Below are 22,982 nucleotides of genomic sequence, written 5' to 3' on the forward strand. Positions count from 1 at the left end.
TAACCTTGCTATATTTTTCTACCATTCTCTATTGTTCTAATTTTTTAAAAAAACTTCTCCCTCTATTATTTCAAACAATGAACAAGAACAGAAACAATATAGACAGCTGGAATACAGACTGAATATAATGGTAATAGGAAAACACTCCAGACTTTAATAATATTTTTTAGCTCCTCCTCAAAGACTATAGACACAGTTGTGTGAGCCAAGATATTTACTATCTTTGATCAAAGGTGTCCAATGGGCTCTGAACCCCAGTAAAAATACTCACCCAACTCTTCAAGAATTAGAAACGGTGCACCCCCTGTGCCTTGTGCAAGCCAAGCCGAGCCCCAACTCATTCCCAGGTAACGGCGCCTTATAACTTCCTCCCACACCCACTCTGCCACCCTCTGCATACCACATACAGTGGTGTCTCAGCTGCTCGGATCCCACAGATCTGTTTTATTATGAACCATAGCCTCGTTCTAGACTGCAGGAGACTCGGAGTGAGAAGGATGCCCTTTGCCTTCTCTTTCCCTCTGTGCATTGTACGCAAGATAAAGTGAGCAAAGGGAATGGAGAGGCTGCTTATATAAATGTCCTCCCTTATCTGCCTGGAGGGCTGACTGTTTTACCCAGAGAAGCCATGGATTATGTAGACAGTGTCCAAGTGTGGTTCCTGGACCAGAAGCATCTACATCACCTGGGATTGCTTGAAATGCAAAACCCCAGGCCCCTCCACAGACCTACTGAATCAGAAACTGGGAGCAGGGCTCACAAATACATGTTTTCACAAGCCCTCCGTGTGGTTCTGCTGCCTGCTAACGTTTGAGAACCACTTCCCTGGATAACAACTTCCCTGGAAGTATGAAGAAAGCCAACATCCTCAGGGTTAAGTCCAAGTAGTCAAACAAGCCAGCCTGTTTGATTGCAATGGGACACAGCAACTCACCCCTGGTGTCCTCTGGGGCACATTGGACCATAATAGCATTCATCACGTCAGTGTGAACACAAATACAATGTTTCAGAGAAAAGAGGTCATGCATACAAATATTCATCCTCCCTACTGGTCACCAAACTTGCCCTTGAATACACAGCTCCTGCCAGTGTGGGATAAACATGCCCCTCGGTATGAGTCACCATCAGACCAACACACCATGAAATAGGAAGCTGGGCTGGTTTCTACTGTGGTGTGCCCAGATCAGGCTCAACCACAAAGGGAAGAAATCCTGCACCACTCACCCATCATTGACCCTTCTGGCTCTCTAACGCTGCCTCAGGAACACACTCAGCATTTTGACTTCGGCAGACCAGAGCCGAACAATATCAGGACCCTCCTTCACGCCCTCCAGGGCTGTGAAAAAGATGACATAGAGCGGCCCCCTCCTCAAAGTGAATCAGATGCCAAGACCTTCCTCTTGGTAGGGTGAGTCTCCCGTAGGATATTTTTTCTGCAACAATTTGGAAAAGTCGATTTGTTGTTCTTTAAAAGAGGGTCTCTGTGATGCAGCACAGACTGTCTCATCCTTCCTGGTCACCGGACCAGGTCATGGGAGAGGTAAGAGGCAGGGAGGGCCGCCTCCCAAAGTCCGGGAGTAGCTGACAATGAACAGGACTGGCCAGCCCCCAGCTCAGATTTCCGCTGTCTCCATGCTCTTGAGTTCACTCCTCAACAAAAATTGCTCGCGAGAGTTCTGGGGAAATGTTAAGTCAATGTGCTCCTTCTCTCAGATTTACTGACAGTCAACCTCACCTCTGACTGTGGAAATGAAGTCTTTCTTTCTTTCTGGATAAACTTTTTGTAGACATCAATGCATAAGTGGCAGAGGGCATTTGTTATGACTTTTTTTTTTTAATGTGAAGTTCTTTCCCTTCCCCTTGGAAATCTCATCACCCAGGCAGCCCTTCTGTAGAGAAGATAAGCTGGGCGGAACCCTACTTCTGGTGAGAGCAGCACGTTCATTTATAAAACAGTAAGAGTGATCTATGCCTGGATTTTTTTCTCCAGTAGAATATAATGATAAAAACTGGACTCCCCTCCCTCCAAAGATGTAAAGCTCACCCTGAGTAGTGGGCGGAAGTCACCACCGATCCAGACAATTTATCCTGAAGCTTGCAGCATCACTGTCTCCTTTAGTCAACAGCTTCCCTTTAGACCTTACTTAGGAATGTCCTCGTCATCAGTGTCCCCTTGGAAAGCTCAGGGCTTTTCAATTAAAGATGAAGAACCTAGAAGATTCCAGGAGCAAGTAGGGGTGGGGCATTAAGCTCAACCTGGGAAGCAGTGTTGGAAAACTGAACCCAGGAGTGGCTGCTATACACTAAAGAGGGGCCTGAAATGTGACTGGGGCATATGAGGAGCGATTACACCACACAGACAGACCTATTGTTCTCAGACTTCTCTGAGGATGGAAGAGAAATGGGTTTCGCTGGCCTTGGGCGGTGTGCAGGCGCCTGAGTGGGTCGTCTGTGTGTGGGGGGTGTTTTGGGAGGAATGGAATTGGGGAAGGGGAATACCATTAGAAGCAGCAGCACTCCATTCCTCTAAAGGTGGCTTTACAAGACCACATATGAAGTTGACAGACACGTGAGGAGAGACAGAGCACTTTCTTAAGCCACACAGGTGACTGAGGTGTTGTTTAATTTCCCTGGTGTTTACTTAGGTGCACAGAGTAATTCTAGAAGAATGTGCAGAAGGGATGGGCCCTGGACAAGCATTATTAGGAAGCAGAGAGGTCTTTGTCAAACACAAAAGAAGAATATATATTTCTCAGGAGAGCAGGAGGGGCAGGGTGACTGAGGTTAGAGAGGGAAAATATTCACCATGATTATTCAAACAGGAAAAATGGGGGCGGGGGCAATAAGTACAATGAGCACAGGTCTGGGAGGCAGACAGGCCTGGTTGGGACATCAGCTCTTCTACTTTCGAGCTAAGTGACCTCTGGAGGGTTTCTCACCTCCTTTGAGCCTCCTCTTCCTCATCTCTGAAACGAGAGGAATACAGCCCACCTTCATGGGCTAAACATCAAAGACAATGTATGTAAAGCTCTCAACACAGAGGCTGCCACTCAGCATGTAGTAGCAGGTTTAAAAATAACATTAAAAATAAAATGACATTGGGATAGATAGGCATGGGGAGGAGGTCATTGAAGAAGTTGGGAAGATGCCTCAACAATTAGCAGGAAGCCTTGAACTTTACCCTTGTCACTCAGTTAGGTTTTTGAGCTGGAAATATGATGACATCAATGTTCTAAGAGGATTACTTTGGTGCCAGTCTGTGGGACACATTTGAGACATAGTACACCGCTGTTCTCAGAAGCTGCCAAGAAACAAGATTGCTGTGTGTGTGTGTGTGTGTGTGTGTGTGTGTGTGTATCCCACGCACCTGAGTATCAGGTGGACAGTGAACATGTCTTCTTTGAAGGTGGACTGGAATGAGTTTCACTGGGTCCCACTCTACCCTAAAAGCAAGTTGGACCATCCAATAGTTGCAGGAAGCTTTCAGGAAACAAAACAAACAAACAATGATGACCTGTCTCCCTGGCTGCTCAATTCTTATTCTCTCACGTGGCTTATAAGCCATAAGCATCCTTATCATTTAAATTAGATGAGTGTTTACATAACTTGATCTCTAGTATTTGTTTATTCTTGTTTTCTCTAACAAAGAGATAATGAATCCCTTTGTGTATATTTCTCAAACTTGCACTGGAACACAGGCAAGCTAGACAATGATAGCTTTTAAGTGAGAACAGAGGGCCTCTGGAGTTTAGGCTGATGAGAGTGTATTCAGGGAGACAGATATTGACTGATAAACCCACAAAAATCTCTCCTGCTTCTTTGTTACAGGATTCAGCAAAGACAAGACGCCCTTGAACACATCAGAGAAAGAACCATTTCATCAAGATTCCCGGATCAATAGGTGTCTGCAACTGGAAGTGAATGGGCGCCTGGTTAGGAGCACAGAAGATGACGAGGGTCAAAGTATGTCAGCAAATGCCACTCCACACTGGCCGAGGTGGGATCCACCAGGGCCAACCCCAAAACTGACAGATACATGGAAACTGTATCCAGGAGAGAAAGCAATGGCATGAAGCAGAGTGAGTGAGACCACCTCTAACTGGTGAGCACTCCAGGGACCCAGGTCAGACCTTCAGAAGGCCTTCCATGCTCCCAGGATGGATGCTGCTATCATCTGAGCTTGCTCAAGGGTGACCGGGTCAGCTCCAGGAGGAAGGAGCCAGGCTTTCCTGGAGCAAGAAAAATGGAGAGGACTGGAAAGATCTTAGAATCGAGAAGACACAGGTTCTAGTCCAGCTCAGAGAACGGCCAACCTGCTCCAGCTGTTTGAGGATCTGCGATGGGGCAGACACTAAGTTATACACTGGACGTTAAAGATGGGCACACGGTGTTGCCTCTATGAGGCTCACTGCCTAGTGGTGGAGCCGGTGGACATCCCCACACCTGGTACGCGCAGCCTCTGATGCATGTGCACCTTCACTGGAACATCACTTGTTCCCATTACCCCTGAGTGTCCTGAGCAATTTGTGTACCTTCTGAACCCCTGTTTTCTCACCTCTAGGATGAATGCCTGTGCTACCTGCTCCCCTGTGCCCTCTCACTTTAAAAGCTATGATGAGCCTGGCTGGTGTGGCTCAGTTTGAGAGTCGACCTAAGAACCAGGATGTCACGGTTCGATTCCCAGTCAGGGCACATGCCCAGGTTGTGGGCTCGATCACCAGTATGGGGTGTGCAGGAGGCAGCCGATCACTGATTCTCTCTCATCATTGATGTTTCTTTCTTTCTTTCTCTCTCTCTCTTTCTTCACCTCTGAAATCAATAAAAAATAAAAGCTATGATGAAACTGCTTTCTTTCCATGGCAGCTCTTACAGACCTGCCCCCAAACCCCTGCCCTCCTCTGCTGTTGGCTGAGGTCGGTGCGATCAGAGGGCTGGGAGGCAGCAGCGTGGCCTGGCACAGACCTCGAAATAAAAAAGGCCCAGCCTTTAATCAGTGGCTGAGATAATGCTAGTATGTGACCTCTCGGTGGCCCGCTCAGTGTTCCAGTTAGAAAGAGGCTCCTGAGTTGTAGAGCAAAAGCGAGCCCAGGCCATCTGAGAGCTGAGAGGTCTGCGATGGCTTCGAAAAAGAGTTGCTACAGATCCACCACACGCATCCCATCCAGCGAGTCTGGGCTCCACGGCCCCACGGGGACGCAATGAAAAGTGGCTTTTGCAATCCTCTTTCCCGTCACTCATAAGTGACTCCCATTGGAAAAAGAAACTCAAGTCCATTAGCAATAGAGAGGTCAGGACCAGCTCGCTCTAGGTGGGTGGGAGGTAAAAACGAGGGGGGAGGGGTAGCCCTGACCTTCACTAAATGTCAACATCTGTATGTGTCGCTTCGAGGGCTCCTGGAAGCATCTCAAAAAGACAGGAAAGATAATTAGAAGCACTTTTATATGCACCAAATCATTTCACTCAATTGCCACGTACTCAGCGGACGACCAAAGCTAAAGCCAGTGATTGGGAAAGATACGCGGGAGCAGGCGGGATGGAGCAGAACCATGTTCCCTTTGTCCTAAGGTGTCAGCTCTGTTAGCTGTCAGGATCCTGTTCTTCACCCACCCGTTAGTATAATAAACCCGACCTGAGTTCCAGCAGCAAGGATCCATCTGAGTTCAGCCTGTTCACTTCAAAGTCAGTCCATGTAGGGGCTTTAAGAAAACGTGGATAGAGATAAGTCTTTGAAATGGTTCAAGACAGCCCTAAAGGAGCAGGCGTCCGTGTGGATGGAGACAGTTATGTCCCACACTAACAAAATGTGGTGGAAGACGACCAAGCTTAGTAAGAGCAAAATTAAGGGATGGATCCTCATATTATAAAATCACATGGGGAAGGTCCCTAAGACATTATGAAGAGGAAAAACTTAAGTCTCAGAGCAACGATCACAAAAGAATCCCATTTTTATATGTCTATTATCTATCTATCTATCTATCTATCTATCTATCTATCTATCCATCCATCCATCCATCCATCCATCCATCCATCTCCCGTCTAGAAAGATACACATATTAACCATCTTTCCTCTAGGAGGAGACGGAATGGAGGCTGACAGGGTAGGGGTGAGGAGGTTTCACGTTTCACTCTGTATTCTCCTGGAACACATTTCACTTTCTCAACAGAAGCTGTATTTATATCGTACGTGGATCATTAAAATCAAGCACTGCTGTGTTCTTTGCCCTTTCCTGGATAAACGAATAATTTAAACTGTAATTCACTCTGAAAGACTCCCCTTCCATGTCAGGACCACGCCCAGTGAGTAAGTACCGTGCACCTGTGAGGGCACCCCGCCCCCTCCCTTTTTACAGGCTCCTCGGGAGGTGATCCGGCTCTTTGCCACCTATGGCTGGTACCAACCACATCCTTTAAGATGTCTGGAGGAGTGATTAGGGACACAGCTGAAATGCCAGGTTATCAAACAACACACCGAAAACCTACAGAACAGCCCGCGGCTCCTTTCAGGCGGGGCCCACGAGGCTCCCGTGTGTCCCAAACACCACGAACCTGGGAGCAGGGACCTTTCATTGCACATCTTAATTAAGTCACTGATTTGGGTGGGGATAAGGCTAGGATGGGGGCAGGTTCGCAAGTGTCCAACACAACCCAAGACTCAAAATGCAATCACAATCCAAACAGGCACGTCCCCAGGACCTCAGCTGTGCAACCCCCGCCCCAGAAATGGGAAGTGCTTCGGCCGCGGTGGCTACAGGAAAGGTTCTCAAGGGCGTCTCGGTCCAGGGAAAGCCAGGCTTCCCAAGACACACACACACCCTCGCACCAAGAACATGTCTGCCCGGCTTCCCATTGATCATCGCCCATTAGGTGGCCGAGCCTTGCGGCACCAACTTCTGCAACCGCGCACCGCGATGGCGATTGATCATTACCTTTCTCCTTCACCATGGCAACCCGGTCCCCCGGCGAGGCGAGGCGCGCAGCCCTGGAGAAAGAGGAATGAAGTCCGGCGGTGGAGCGCGCCCGGGGGAGGCAGGCAGGTCGGTCCGCGGCTGCAGAGGCTGCGAGGACGATAGCCGGGCATCCACTCGCCCAGCCCGGGACTTCTTTCTAAAATCCCGCCCCCAGCTCCCGGGCCGAGCCCGGCGCCCGCCCCGGCGATCACCACCGCGCGGTGGCCGCGCCCTGCCCTGCGCGGGGACTCTGCCCTTCGGCCGAAACCACTCGCTACAGCTGCGGCCGCCGAAACAAATGCAAAATTCCAGCGCCCTAATCTCTGGCCATGGACACCACCTTGCATTCCTCGCGCTGAAAGCGGGCCTGGCCCCTCCCGAGGGCTGCCTGATAAATGATTGCCAGCAGAGGGGGGCCAGCCCGGACGGTGATCGGTAAAACTAGTCAATTGTTAGCTTATCCGTTTCCTAGACCTGCTGCTTTCATGCTTTTGACAGCTTCTGTCAGACACTGAATAAATAAAATTAGCCTGAGTCCAACGGGATGCTAGTGGCTCCCTTCAAGTTCATTTTCTCCACCTTCTGAGGTCCTGGAGGCTCAATTAAAATGAAAAATAAAGAAAGACACTCCATTTGCCCTGCGGGTCCCCCCTCCCCCCCCCATTCAGGCTTACCTGAATGGGGGCGGGGTTGAGGGTGGGGACTAGGACAATGACAGAGAGCCTGGGAAGAGGATCTTTTCAGGATTCAATTCCGCCTCCAGGATTAAATTCTGGATCAAAGTAAAATCCTGACTTATCTAGTTGGGTAGGATTCTGCCTCCCACCTTCTCCCTGCTTCATTGGACTTTTCTGGACCAACTCCTTGGATGTGTAGATGTGAGGGAGCAACCGTAGCTACAAAGTGAGGGGCAGTCACACCGCACCCCTCACCAGCCTGAGCCTGACCCCAGCAGCCTTGGCTTCTAACAAGGCTTTCGGGGTTTCTGACCCACAGGGTCACAGGTCACTCTCCTGGGAGCAGAGGGCGTCGGGGTTCACCGAGGCCCACCCCATTCCACCCCGTCTCCCCAACCCAGATGGTTTGTTTAGTCCCCACCGCACTCCTATACATCCAGCATGTGGGGACAATGTGATGAGCAAGAGACGAAAAGACAGGCGCAGCCCCGCCCCCGGAGAGCAGCAGATGGCCAGCACATCTTTCCCAACCAGAACGCACAGCCAGCATGAGCCTGTATTTACTGCAAATATTGTAACTGTTGGGTCTAGGAGCGCCAGGGTAATAGGAAAGATGAAGTCGATCCACCCCTTCATCTTTGACTCGGGGGTTGTGTTTATAGCTGAACTGCACCGGTGCGGCTGGGCCAGGCCTTCAGTGGGGCTTTCTGATGGTTCCCAGTAGCAGATCTCAAGCAGCTGTGACATGCCTACCTCTGTGACTCAGGGCCGTGCTATTAATAGCTTGGGTGCCTCAGTCATAGGGCTAAGTCCACTCCAACCCCTGGTCGCCTTTTCTATGACACATACTTCACCCACACTCCTCCCTGCCTCCGCGGCAGCCCTGTAGGGTCATGGTTTTCCTAAGTCAGCAGCCAGCTGGAGGGTAAGCACCGCAGAGCCTTGAAGCAGCGTCTCCACCCTCCATTCATAAATACGAGCCAAGCATGAGAGCAGCAGGACCTCCAGTCCAGAGGGGTGGGCAGGGTTGAGAGCACAGAGGAGACGAGCCCTTTACATCCCCCAGTTTCCATAGCGGAAACAGCCCGTGTCTACTGCTCCACCCTGATCACTCCCAGAGCCCTAAGGGGATGCTGACAAGCAAAGTGAACCTCCGAGAGCTCGAATTAGTTTGGTGCTGTGGGCCTCGCTGGTGACTTTATTTGATTATATTTTTGCTGCATAAATAGATTAGCACCTCACGGAGGCACTTCTCTCCAAGGCCTTCCTGCCATTCAGCTCAAAGCCAAGGGAACAGGGCTCCAGGCCTCCCTCCCTCCCCCTTCTCCCTCTGTCCCTAATGGAATGTGACAGGAAAATGCCACTGGGTTTCTAGCCCCACCCCAATCACACATAAGTGTTCCCGATACTATCAATGCCATCAGTTCCATTTCTCTTTTACTCAGGGCCATTTTGAGCCCTAAGATTTAAGTTTATTAATGAAATTGGTTCCTTAGGACAGTTCTGAACCTACCTGCCTGCCCCTGTGGCTAACCTGCCAGGCCCTCTGGTTTAGAAAGGCTTGGAGCCTGGGCAGGCAGAGTAACAGCTGGTGCCCATTCATTTGCAGAGAAGCCTTTTCGAAAGGAAAATACTACAGAGAGGTTCAGAGGCCCCCCCGCCCCCCTTCCCGGGTTTTCCATGGAAAGAATTTTCCTGTACCTCAGTCAAAGCGAATGAGTCACCAGCATTTAGTTGCTCAATAACAGTCATATGGCTAATGTCCCCCCAACCATCCGACACTGCGACTTTAGAATAAAAGCACCCACTCTGCACTTTCCAGATAACCAAAGAGGATATGACTGAAGTTATTTTTGGAATGTGGGAGAGTAAAACCAAATTGTTTCTGTCTCCTGGCCTGGGGCCGAATAGTTCAGAGCTTTCAGAAGCTAAGCAGAGATATTTTCTACTTGACAGTTAAAGCTGCAAGAAGTGCAACAAAATAACATCAGGAAAACAATGAGAAATGTCCAGCTCATAAGACGGCGGGGCATTTTCTTCGTATTTCTAGAAATGATTTCCAAAGGACTTAATCTCATTGCGCTCGGATGAGATAAGACCACAGACACCCACTCGGGATTTTATTTGGCGTTTTATTGCCCAAGCCGCCTTTTCATTCACTCACAAAATGAAGCAACGCTTGTCCACAAGGGACCAGAGGACAGAAACCATTTTGTTGGAGAGAAAAGCTTGGTTAGCACACGGCCAGCCGTTCTTGGCAGAACTCCAAGAGTGTGTCATTTCACCAGGAGCCATGCCAATGGAGAGAAATGCTGCCGCCTGGAAACCAGCGACCTGCCCGAGTCCACTTCCTCATTGCTCTCTCTCTTCCACGGAGCCAGGGATTGCCTGCTGCTCGTGCACCTGCAGGACAGGAAGTTCAGTTCCCCGCTGTGGCCAAGGACCCCAGGTTTCCAGGTGGCATCCCTCCACACCTTCGGACGCATTAGCAAAAGAGCCCTCCATGTCCTTTCTGGCAGAATTCAGCTGAAAGCAAACTCAAGAATGAGCTCCTCGTTTGCTTTCTATTTAATGTTTACGTCTAGCAACCTCCCTGTGACATTTATGGAGCATCTACTGTATGCCAGGTACTGGGTTGGCAATTTCAAAAGAAGGAGGGAGAAAGCACTGCTCGGGAGTTGCTTACCGTCTAGTGGAGAGGATGCACAGGCGCGCATGTTCTCCAGGACATGAGGAAGGTGCTAAGACAGGAGAAGGGTGCAGGGCAGGCTGAGCCCAGCAGGGAGCCAGGAGAGGCTCCCAGGAGGAGAGGACAAGCCAGGGCTGCCAAGTAAGAAAGGGGGGAAGCTCATTCCAAGAGGAGGTCACAGAGTGAGAAGGTATCAAGTGGTTCCTTGTTCCTGGGAGAAGGCAAACTAAGGCTGGGGTGGTTGGTCACAGAGAGCTCTGGAGGGTGAACCTTAGAAGTGACGTGGTTGGAGTCTTAAACCTGAGGCATCAATTTCTTTCCAAGTTAAGATAAAAAAGAATTTGGCTGCATTTCAAAGGCCACCATGATCTGTTTCCAACCATGTTGCCTCCTTCCTCCAAACCGGGTTGTGTGGGTGAGCATGTCCAGTTTTGAACAGACTGCTGGCCATGTAACAGATGCCCAGAAAGTGTCCATGCTGATTAGTTTATCTAAATATTTCCCTGGTGAACTGGATAAAATGACAGCCGTGCACATCTCACACGCACCACTTAAAGTAGCACACCGATTGGCTTATGCTTCAGAAGAAACCAGCTGTGAGCTCCATGAAGGCAAGGATGGTTTCGTGCTTTTCCGGACTCGCAAGAGCACAGTCTGCAGACATCCGGGGACAGGAATACTAGGGGTGCTTTAAATGCACCACGTGGCCCCCAGCCAGGGTCGATGCCTAAATTCCCTGGAGATGAAACCTGAGCTGCAGCCAGCTCCCTAAGTGCCTAAGGACCACTGGCCTGGCACACCAGCCTGCATAAAGGGAGGGGAAAGGACATGAGATTTACAAACATCCTGACACTCACTGCAATCTCCATGACAATTTATTGGAAGTGATGGTTCCAACGTTTCCTACAGTCTGAGAAAAATCCTTAAATGTCTGAGCCCTCTTGATCCTACTAACTCTCTTGTCCTCAACCGAGAATTCTTAGAATTTTTTCCATATGAATCTCACAGAACCAGTGTCCAGCAAAGTTCTTTTCCATGAGTTTTTAAAGCAGATTTTACGTTTGTATCCAAAACTTCCCCATGATCTTTCTCAGAAACCACTTCTGAGAAAATTACAAAAATTTTCTAAGGTGTATTTAATGTTCCCTATTTATAATCCACTAAGGATAGAAACTATAGAGTGAGTATAAAACCAGCCATTTTCCTACACGTGTACTGGAACCTGTTAGTCAGAATTCAACGGATCTTTTGATAGTAAAGAGTTTCACAAATTTTAGCCTAATTTCAGGTACATGAGAAGTTGAGAAGTACAGAAATAGCTCTGAGTTATTTTCAAAAACAGTGTACTATTAGCTTTATCCTTTAAAAATATTTTCCAGGTAGAAACACAGTTATTAGAATGGCAAATGATTACTTTCTATCATCTAGAAATACAGTGCCTTCCCTAACAACATACCATCTCTCTGGTACATACATGTCACTAGTGTGCTTAACTGTCCAGCCAAGGATGAGCCCAACAGGCCAAGATTCTGATGCTATTCGCCTATCTTAAAGAGTCCAATAACTAATGAAGGCTAAGGTATCAAGAAAGAAGACAGTGCAATGAAGGCTGTGCACATTTATTTTTGTAAGAGATTATGGGCTCTTTGAAGGAAAGGATCATTCGAGTCTCTAGCACACAGTGATAGGCACAAAGTAGGAATGCAATACTAAGCATACTAAGCAATACTAAGGAATGAATGTCACTAGCTTACCACAGCAAGTCAAAACACTAGATAAGTATTCATTTTTACTCTCATACAGACTGATTTGAGAATCTGACTTAAATTAAAAATAAATTCAGTCTCATATATAAACCAATTTAGCGACTGCTTGAAAGCATTTGCTAAGATGCAAACTAACAATTCGCCTTGGAGAGAAAGCAAGCTGAAAAGAAACCTAATCAGGGAGTCATTTCGTGAAGCCCCCTTACTCCCACTTTGTCATCCTTTACAGAGTGCCTACTGTGTGCCAGCCACCATGCTAGTCCCTTTACCTTCATCACCTCATTTAATCCTTATAACATTAAATTATATGGATGAGGTAATAATAATGCACATGAGCAGACACTTTTTGAGTCAAGATACACTCAATACATTGACTCCTTTGGCGTTTCCAAAGGACCTGGCACACTGGAAATGTGGCACGTTGCCTTGTCTGTGTAAAACAATCTTCTCTCTTGATCCCTTACCCTCTGTTAGCTCTCGGACTTCTTAGACTAGAACCTGCCAGGTGAATAGCATCACTTGGCCGACTGCACTCGTTGTTGGCTGGACAGGAGAAGATGGTACCCAGGCCCACATAGCAAGTCTTCAAGATGCAAGTCAATTATCCATCGTGACTGACAGTTCTCAGGGAGTACCATTCCTCTGGTTGACATAGACAATTACAACAATTGGGTGGAGGGGGTCACAGCAGTTTTGCAAGGTTTACAAAGCCGCCATTTGCTCCCCTCATGTAGCCTCACGGCGCTAATGATGCCCTGGCCTGTGTCCAGGAAACAATGTCTCTCATTCTCCCCCGACATTTCAGCCATCACCTGCGGGACAGGCCAAATAAGCATGCGCAGTGCACAGCCATTCCTGCGTTTGCTCCCACAGGAAGGTGTCACTGTCACCCAGCACGCACCTCAGTGACTTTCCCCACTTTTTAGTACGAAGAGAAAAGGGATCAGGCCACCAAGTCTGGTTTGTAAAAACTCTAACTTGTATGAAAAATAGGCATGAACTGCATGCACATGTGAGATGAAGGCCAGAGTCCTAAGGCAGACTTGCCAAGGTTGCACAATTACTTAGAAATGGGTCAAAACCCTGGTGTCCTGCCTCCTACCCAGCGGTTGTTCCATGAGGCCGCACTGGCCACACAGGCAGCCTGGTCTGACACAGCAGCGTCGGAACCCCAGCTGGGCCGCAGGCCGAGGGGCCTTGGGCAGATTACTTCCTGCGTGTGTGTGTTTCAGTCTCATCTGTGAGTGGCAATGACATGCTCCACATGGGAGGGTGTGTGCAGGACAGGGCTGGCTTCCTGGACATGCCACCTGTGTAGCTGCATAGGCTTTGGGCTCAGAAGGGCCTCCATTTGGTTTAATGCTTTGCTGTTGACATACTGAAATCTGCAATAACTTTATCTTTGAACTTGCGTTCTGTAAGTGAAGTCCAATGGGACAAAGGAGCATGCACACGAGCAGACAAGATATGTGCAGTACGTGTTGCTGCTGCCCCATTCACATTTAGTGCTAGCCATGCCCATGAGCGCTGAATTCCAGCGGATCCACGATGTGTGGGAATTCAGGGAGACTCAAAGGCAAGTGTTTCACATCTACGATCGACTAAACAGGGGTGATGAGAGTTCATTCCCATTCAAACCAGAAGGTCTGCCTCGAGTGCACAAGCAGGCAATGGTGTTCCAGGAAACACAAACAACCGAGGAGGTTAGGACATCTTTTCTTACCCACGTTACTAACTGTATTAGCCAAGCACTTACTCTGAAAATGATGACACAGAGGAAAGGAAAAGAGAGGGCAGTCCATTTCCCCTTGCTCTCGCTCCTTCCTTCCTCACTGAGCCAAAGGTAGAGTGTTGGTGGAAGGTGGTAGAAATAAAAAACAGTGGCGTTAGTTGTGGGCAAGAATGCCACCCTTCCGGAAAGAAGAAATACATATGGGCCTACCATCTATGAAATCTTAATTGTGTAAGTTCAGTGATTCCACCTAGGAGTGAAAGAATTTTATTTTTATTTAAAATGGGCCCTGCACAGTATAAACATACAAGGTAAAATTCATATGAATAATAGCCCAGCCAGTGTGGCTCAGTGTTGAGTGTTGACCCATGCACCAAGAGGCTGCTGGGATTCGAGCCTGCCACTTGGGCATTCCCTGTCAGGGCACATGCCAAGTGACAGGCTCGAACCCCAGTGAGGGTCGTGCAAGAGCCAGCCAATCGATGTTGAACTCTCATCGATATTTTTATCTCTCTCTCTCCCTCCCCCATCCTCTCTCTGTAAAACTCAATAAAAAGTCTTTAAAACACACACACAAAAATGTTACTTTATTTAGGACAACAACTTGGTATTTTAGCATCTTTAATGGCACTTTATTCCTATGCTTTGATTGAATAAGGTGTCCTCCCCCCCCAACCCCCCGTATTTTCCTTTTGCACTGAGCCCTGTCAATTATATACCCAGAATGGGGTGAGGATGAGAGTTGCTCTGTATGAAATGGAAGTGCTGGCAAGGAGGAGTGCAATGAAGGGTAATGATGATGGTTATTGTTTAGTTTTCACTGCTTCATCAGTTTACAACAGAATACGATAGAGAGCGGTAAATCCTATGGAGAAATATCCAAGCTGGAAGGTGGAGAGTGTTGGGGCAGGAGTGTGGTTTTAAGTGAGTGGTGGAGGAAGGCCTCTTTGAGAAAGGGCATTTGCGTCAGCCTGAAGATCCGAGGCAGAGGGACAATAACAGCAAGGATTCTGAGCTGGGAGCTCACCTGGTGTGTTCCAGGCAGTGAGGAGGCCCACGAGGCCCAAGGCACTGACAGCAGGAGTGGAGTTGCAGAGGCCAAGGAGTTAGGGCCCTAGGGGTCATTGCAAAACCTTGGCTTTTATGGTGAGTAAGGTGGGAAGTCACGGAGAAAGTCGCATGATCTGACTGTCATTTCCACAGGATCCTCTGGCTTCTGTGTGGTGACTAGAGTGAAGGGGAGTCGGCAAAGATGCCAATCGTTGAATTAGTGCGTGAAATTAAAAAGAGTTCAAGGGTGAAGTAATGACACAACAGAATGAGATGAAGAAAAAGGTTGCAGAAGTAAGAAACAAAAGCTGAGGACAAGAGAGTATAATAGTAATGAAGGAAACACCCAAGAACAGAATAGACACTGAGGAAATATCTAATCCCTAACATAGAACAAAGTTTGAGATGATCTGGATGAATGTGGAAGAAAGAGCCAAAAACAATGAGAGAAAACCAAATGTACAAAAAAAGGAAGACTGAAAAAAACTTGTCCTAGAAGTACAGAACCTAAGAAGCAGAAGTGTTCAAAGACCTCATACACAAGACTTCCCTGGAAATGAAGATTTAAAGAGTATGGGTATCCTACTTAGGCGAAATTTAATACAGAATGCCAACTCCAAGTCTTGGCCTAAGCTTTTGACTTTCAAAGGATACCATTCTCCAGATATCCAGACAGAAGAGACCTATCACCCACACAAAGAAAAAACTCCGGCTAACTTCAGAGTTCTCAACAGTAACACCTGGACATCTTGAGGGAAACTCCCATCCAGCCAAAATGTTGTTCAGACATAAAGGCAATGGCCAACCATCTCAAACAGAAAGGTGCTCCTGAAATACTACCACAAACTCTTCACAGGAAAACATCCTGACAACAACATCTAGCCAACTAAGAGACGAGTCAAAATAAACTCAGAATGCAAATATTACAGTAAAAGGACTAGCAATAAATTCTATTAAATATGAAAGAGATGTCCAATTAGTGCATTACGGTGATGGAAGAGAATGGCAATGTTAGGAACAAAGAAAGTAAAGAACAATATGAAAACAATATTATACCAGTAAAAATCAGGAGGTGGGTAGGAGAGAAGTACAAGAGAGCTACTGTCCCTGTGTTCACAGCAGGGAGTGTGATTTGCACCTGACTGTCCAGGATTCTTGCTCTAAACATCTCATAGGAGCTCTCAAACCCAATTGCTTCATCACCCAATTGCTTCATCTTTGCTTGGAGAATATACTGCTTTTATACTTCAACTCCTGTTTCTTGGACTTGGGAAGGCAAAGGGTATCTATCACAAGGCAAATATATTTCAGGGTTTCTTTAAGAAAAGGGAGATGGCACACCTTTACCTTTGTACTGATTATATACAGGTTCTTAGTGCAAGAGCCAAAATTGTTGCTAATTTATTTCTATCTAGAATTTCCATAGCATCTTTCCTCCAGAGAGGCTGCTGAATGGGAAAAAAAAAAAAGATGATACACTGGTTTTAAGGACAGCCAGAGAGGGTTTTATTTTTTTCTAGGTATTTAACCTGCATATTCATGAAAATGCCATGGAATTCCTCATGACAAGACTTCCATTTATCAACATAGAGTCCTGCCCAGGTGTGTGTAATGCTATGCCTTGGGTCCTCCATCTTCTTTTCATCCCATCTGCCCCTCTTTCAAGTAGGCACTGAGCCATATGACTTCTCACTTTGGGTATGGCTCACTGAATTGTTAGCAGACATGGGGCAATGGAGGAAACCATACATCGGAGGGCCAAACACTTAAAATTTATATCCTGTCTTGGAAAAGATGGGCTGAGCCAATTAGGTTTTCATGCCTGGGAATCTGAACTCAGAGACATATAGAGAAGTCCCAGTCAGTAGCAGGTACTTCTATGTATTAAAAGATCAAGTAAGGCCAGGCTTGGGGTAGTCTTCCAGAGACATGCAGATACCGACATTCCAAGGGGTGGTGTGTCAGAGGAGGCCAGCTGGAGGGGAGGACAGTAAGATGTTCCCCAAAACGGAACTGATGGTCGCAGAGCAGCTTCCTGAGGCCCGGCTGCTCAGCATTTCCTGGCCTCCTAGGAGATCTCTCTGTGTGCTGTACACTATACATACATTCCTCCCTCTTGGATTGTTCATATCTCCTTGGCATTCACCTCTACAAGTCAAGCCTGGTAACATCACAATCAGTGAGTTAATGCACCTGGAAGCAGCTTTCAAACAATGACAGGTGGGGAGGTGGCAGATAAATACCCCAGCTTCCTAGTCCCTCGGCTAAGATATCTCCGAGGTATGCTCTGCACTATCTCCCAGAGTTCCCAATCACTTGAGCTTTGGCTGCCCACACTGGTAACTAGTTTGATAATTCACCTTTTATTAGCTTCAGTTCCTTATCAGTGTTTCCTGGGATCAAATAAATGACATGCCCTTGAATCCTTGCCCTGGGGTCTGCTTTTCGGGGGTGGGGTGGGGGAGGTCAGCACAAAAGAGAATCTCAGTTATCCATATTTTTTATGCTTAAGAAGAAGGAACAATTTGTCTTGATCTACTGATCACTTTCAACTAGTCCTCTACTTTAATTACAGAGACAGATTGATTCTAAAGAGAATACTACCCTGAGGAGACCAAAGATGCTCATCAGACAGAATAGATTGTTTCTCAAGAGAATCAATAATTAATTGGATCATTTTATTGTGCAAACACAATGGAATTTGAATGCACACACACTGTGCTGAAGTGCTTCCTCCTTTAGAATATGTAAATGAGTCTACTTGGATTAACTCAGGTCACAGGGGTCAGATCTAACAACTGCCTCATAGACAAATATGCCCCCCAACGTCTTCTAAGCCTGCAGTTGTTTTAGGGGAAAGGATGTGCTTCATGACATTTATCAAGCTCTATAGAAATGAGTCATTTTATAATAATACTAGAGGCCTAGTGCACGAATTCGTGCACGGGTGGAGTCCCTCGGGGTGACCTGCAGGGATCAGGCTGAAACCCGAAGTCCAATGCCGCCTGCAGCTCCTACCTGCCACTTCCGCTCATCCTGGCCCCACTGTGCCTGCCACAGGCTTGCGCCCAATCAGTCCCCTATTGGGAGAGGCTCACACTGCCATAGCAGCGTTCACCAGCCATGAGCCCTCTGTCTGGCACCCTCCCAAGGGGAGTAGCCTGTGGGATCACGCTGAAACCGGCTTTCCGACATCCCCCGAGGGGTCCCGGATTGCAAGAGGGCACAGGCCAGGCTGAGGGACCCCACTGGTGCACGATTGGACCGGAGAGGGACTGCAGGAGGGCTCCATGGCATGTCTGGCCCAACTCGCTCAGTCCCCATCAGCCGGACCCCAGCAGCAAGCTAACCTACTGGTCGGAGCATCTGCCCCCTTGTGGTCAGTGCACGTCATAGTGAGCGGTTGGAGCAGCCTTAGCATATCATTAGCTTATTATGCTTTGATTGGTTGTTCGGTTGTTCTGCTATTTGGTCTATTTGTATATTACCCTTTTATTATATAGGACTAGATGCCCGGTGCACAACATTCATGCACTTGCGGGGTGAAGAGTGTCCCTCAGCCCTGCCTGTGCCCTTTTGCAGTCCAGGAGCCCTCGGGGGATGTCAGTTGGACATCCTTAGCACTGCTGCGGAGGCAGAAGAGGCTCCTGCCACTGCTGCTGTGCTCGCCAGCCGTCAGCCTGGCTTCTGGCTGAGCAGCGCTCCCCCTGTGAGAGCACACTGACCACCAGGGGGCAGCTCCTGCATTGAGCATCTGCCCCCTGGTGGTCAGGGTGCATCAGAGCAGCCGGTCGTTCCGCCGTTCGGTCGATTTGCATATTACCCTTTTATTATATAGGAATTCCATTGTATTTACACATATACATGGGCTCTCTTTAAACATTTTTAAGTAGCTACATGTTGCTGCAATTCAACCAAAGATTGTGCTGGTACTACATGCCATATGCCAAGTCAGCATATTTTTGAAAGAGGTATAGAAGGTGGTTTTATTCCCTTCCTCCCTTCTCACCATTCCCCAGCAAGATGGAAAACACTCTGCCTCTGTATTGGGTTTGTTGGGGTTCGGGTAAATGAGAAGACAGGGAGGGATATTATTAGAACTTACATTCTTCTTGGTTTTGGATCTGGATTACACAACATGTTTTTCCCTCTCTGAATAAAAAGAGTGCTGAGCATTTACCAATACAATTCAGTGGATAGTAGATCTGCACACAGAAAAAAAGCAACTAAGCCACAAAAATAGCATTAAACCAAAGCATCACACAATTGAAGGCAAAGTGGGCAAAATCAGGGAAGAATGACGAGAAATCAATTACTGCTGACTCATTAATTGTAGGTAACAAATATTTACAGAGTATATGCAGTACATGAAACCTCACAGGAAGGGGGCTGACAGTGGTATAGAGAGCAAAGATGTCTAGGGTAAGCCCTCAATGACTTTACATTCTAGCAGGGCAAATAGCATGAGTACATAAATAACTCTGAAGAGAGGTAGAAGGGGACTGGAGTAGAGAAACTAAGAAACTGCTAGAAAGATTTGAAGGAAGGAATGCTTGTCACTTAGCAAATGAGAGAGAGGAAAGCTTCAAGTAGAGTGTGGTCTTCCCCAAATACAGGAAGAGTTCCAGAAAGTTGGTTCAATATCTTTCACCAGCTGTTACTGATAGAAAATGAACTAGACTGCTCCTGGCATCTAGATAAACTAACCAAGAAATGTGTTGGAACTGGCTGCTTGTATCCTCTTTAAACTCTTAAAATAGACTAACTGAACCATGGTCTATGCCAGATCAAATTCAGCTGAAATATTACTAAACAAAAGAACAGCACATAGCATTTCCATCAATGATAACGGTAGAACAACTGATGACCTCAACAATTGGATTCAGAGTTATTTATTATGAAGCAGTCAGTGTCCCTGCAATGGAGCTGGCCACCAAGTGATTACAGAGGTTGACTGTACCCTTCAGGGACAGGTCTGGCCTGAGGAAAAGATAACAGATGAACATAGCCAGCTACATACTGAAATCACATGATAGCACTTCAGAGAAAAGAGTGATAGGAAACAGAACTGGATTCATTCTACAAGGAGAGCAAAAGTTAAGCACCCCCACATAGTCTAGTGATGTCAACAATGACCTTAGAAAATTATCCGGGTCATGATGGATGGCAAGGGAGAAGCCTGGTGCTGGCAGTGGCTCCAATGCTTTGAATTTTATTCCCAGGCCCATTCTTATTCCATGGGGACCCACTTTGTGTCATGGGAATGCCCCCTCTCCACTGAGCTACATGCCAACCTCTGTGAGCTGGAGTTTTCTGGGCACCGTGAGTCAGAACATCCCTGAGGTCCTCTGATTCATTTCAGTTACTATCTATGGCTACAGAACTTGGATGAGGAAAGAGCTCTAAACAGCAACCAAACACATCTTGGGGGCGAAGGCACCTGCAGCCTGAAGAAAGGAACCAGCTAATGTCTTGGTTCAGGTCCCATCTTCCTTTACATGATATGCTTGCAGACCTTTACATTGTAGGGACAGAAGGGGCTTTGAAGATGACGACTCAGGATGCAACTAGACATGAATGCACACATGGGATTTTTCATTTTAGTGAAAACTGTTTGGGGAACAGCTTTGACTTAGTTTAAAAGTGTACTAAGTGCAATTTTAATGCAAAATAATGTAGTCATGGGGGAAGTGATTTTTAAGGTCCTCCAACAGTCAAATATAGAGTTACCATGTGACCTAGCAGTCCCACTCCTGGGTATATATCCAAGATAATGGAAAACATATGTCCACACAGTGTTCCCAGCAGCATTATTCATAATACCCCCAAAGCAGAAACAATCCAAATGTCCATCAGCTGATGAGTAGAAAACCAAATGTGGTATATCCATAAAATGGGATATTATTCGGCCACAAAAAGGAATGAAGCAGAAATAGATGCTACAACATCGATGAACCGTGAAAACACCACGCTACGTGAAAGAAGCCAGACTCAAAAGGACACAGATTATGTGACTCCATTTGTATGAAATGTCCCGAATAGGCAAATCCATTGAGACAGAAAGTAGATCAGTAGCTGCCAGGGGTTGGGGAGGGTTGGCAATGGGGAAGGTTGCTTTCGGGGGTGATAAGAACTCTCTGCAGTTACATTGTGGTGATGGTGGCACAACTCTGTGAATATCCTTAAAAACACAGCCACACGTTCAATGGCATATTTTCATGGCATGTGAATTATATCTTAATTTTGAAACTATATGAAGTACCTTATGTATCAAGTGCTGTGTTATACACTGGAGACACAAAGACCATGAAGACCATTTTCCTGCCAATAAGAATCCAGGCAGGGAGAGACGTGCAGACAGACAGATGTGACCAAGCAGAAGTTGCTGGATGGGCATTAGTGTGGCATTAGGAAGGCCCCTAATGAGGGAAAGTCTGAAGAGACTTTGCAGGACAGCTTCACCTGAGCTGAATCTCAACTGAACTGAAACACTTCACAATCCCCTGTCTTCTCTCCTGCCGTGTTAGATGGGGAGAAGGAAGGCTTGCTCTTTACCTAATTCCACCTCTAACTTACACAGCAGAGCTTGGGAAAGTCACTCTACTTCTCTGGGCCTCAGCCCCCCGCCCCCTCCTCCCTGTGGGAAGGTGTGGGAAAGTACTATCCACACTTTACTTGTGATAAAACTGAAGTTCAGCCCTGGCCGGTGTGGCTCAGTTGGTTGGGTGTCATCCTTTGCACCAAAAGGTTGCCAATTTGATTCTCGAGGTCGTGGCACATCCCTGGTGGGGGGCATGCAGGGGGCAGCCAATGGATATCTCTCTCATCGATGTTTCTCTCTCTCTCTCTCTCTCCCTTTTTCCCTCTAAAATCAATAAAAATATTTCTTAAAAACCTGAAGCTCAGAGGCACTAAGTAATGTGTTCAGGTCACACATCTAAAAAGAGTGGTGCTGAGCTTTGAACTTAGCTGGGTAGTTTGACCCCACAGGATTGAATTCGCGGACACTGCACCATACCGTTTCTCCTAGCCTCGGCTACTTGAAGACAGGGAGACAATTTCATGTCCATGCATCTAGCACAGTGATTGATTTCTGCAAACATTCATCATCATTAACTCATTAACTTGCATGCTTACAGCCTATTTCCATGCCAGGTGCCATAATGGAACAAAAATATGACTGTAGCTCCCTGTGTGCCCTCAGAGAGAGAGGAACTTGAGGTGCCGAAAGAGAGGCTTAGCAACAGGCAGCTCCAGCAGCCATACGTACAGGATGCTGTGGAAGCACAGAGAAAGTGGGGCGAGGGTAAGATGAGCCTGCCAGCGGAGGACAAGCTTAAGTGAACCCTTTCTGAGGAACCGGGAGGGGGCGCTTGGCAGCAGAACAGCACGTACAGGGAGGCCCAAGGTGACAGGGTCCTTCAAACCTCTGTGACAAAGAAGTCTGGTGTGGGCTAATGGTAGGACATGATGAACAGGCAGGGCCGGACTGGCAAGGGCTGAAAACCATGTTTCTGGGAAATAGGATCAAACTAATGGAATAGGAAGCCTGGGGAAGTCAATATGGTTATTGATAACTATACATCAAAGAAGAAATGCAAACATCTGATGCTTTACCCCAGAGCTGAAATCTCAAATCTCTCTCTTTCTGTCCTCCCCAGACTTAGAAGAAACTGCCTACCACCTCTCATTTCCATCCCCAGCGGAATAAAAGTCAACCTGAGGTGGCTGTTTTGAGGGAACCACGTTCCATCAATAAACCAGATGTGGCGATGGTGGCCTGGTGGGCGGAGGAACTGCGAGCCCAGATTCCTGCTTCCACTATGTGTTCAGAACAGCCAGCAGTCAAAGGCGTCACTCAAGAGAACCGGAAGCCACCGCCCCCCCCCCCCTTTGCCGTATCTCCCAGGGTACACGTTTTCCACGGCCAGGTCAAACACTTCACGCTGAGTCTGAGGTCTACACAGTATTAAAAATGTTTTCCCAACACAGCCTCTGACATCACGATAAGACAGCTCCACGGAGACTTGAGGAAGACGCTCTTCAAACTGTGGACAACAAAGTCCTTTTTAGCTTTTGGCCCACGTGTCCATGACCTTCCTGGCCCTTCAATATATGTGT

General features: G+C 47.3%; 1 protein-coding gene across 23 annotated transcripts in view; it reads right to left on the minus strand.

Moving 5' to 3' along the window:
- Nucleotides 1-22,982, minus strand: part of ABLIM1 (actin binding LIM protein 1) — a 245,521-nt gene that overhangs the window by 128,979 nt on the left and 93,560 nt on the right. The window contains exon 1 of one of the 23 annotated variants that reach the window (XM_023753380.1): nucleotides 6,927-7,083. The exons of the other annotated variants lie outside the window; for them this stretch is intronic. Within the exon in view, the coding sequence (XP_023609148.1) occupies nucleotides 6,927-6,942 (16 nt within the window). The 5' untranslated portion in view covers nucleotides 6,943-7,083. Of the gene's footprint in view, nucleotides 1-6,926; nucleotides 7,084-22,982 lie in introns of those variants that run through there. 23 annotated transcript variants of the gene reach the window in all.

The sequence above is a fragment of the Myotis lucifugus genome, unplaced genomic scaffold (genome assembly GCF_000147115.1).
Source record: "Myotis lucifugus unplaced genomic scaffold, Myoluc2.0 scaffold_44, whole genome shotgun sequence".
In the NCBI taxonomy this organism is placed as follows: domain Eukaryota; kingdom Metazoa; phylum Chordata; class Mammalia; order Chiroptera; family Vespertilionidae; genus Myotis; species Myotis lucifugus.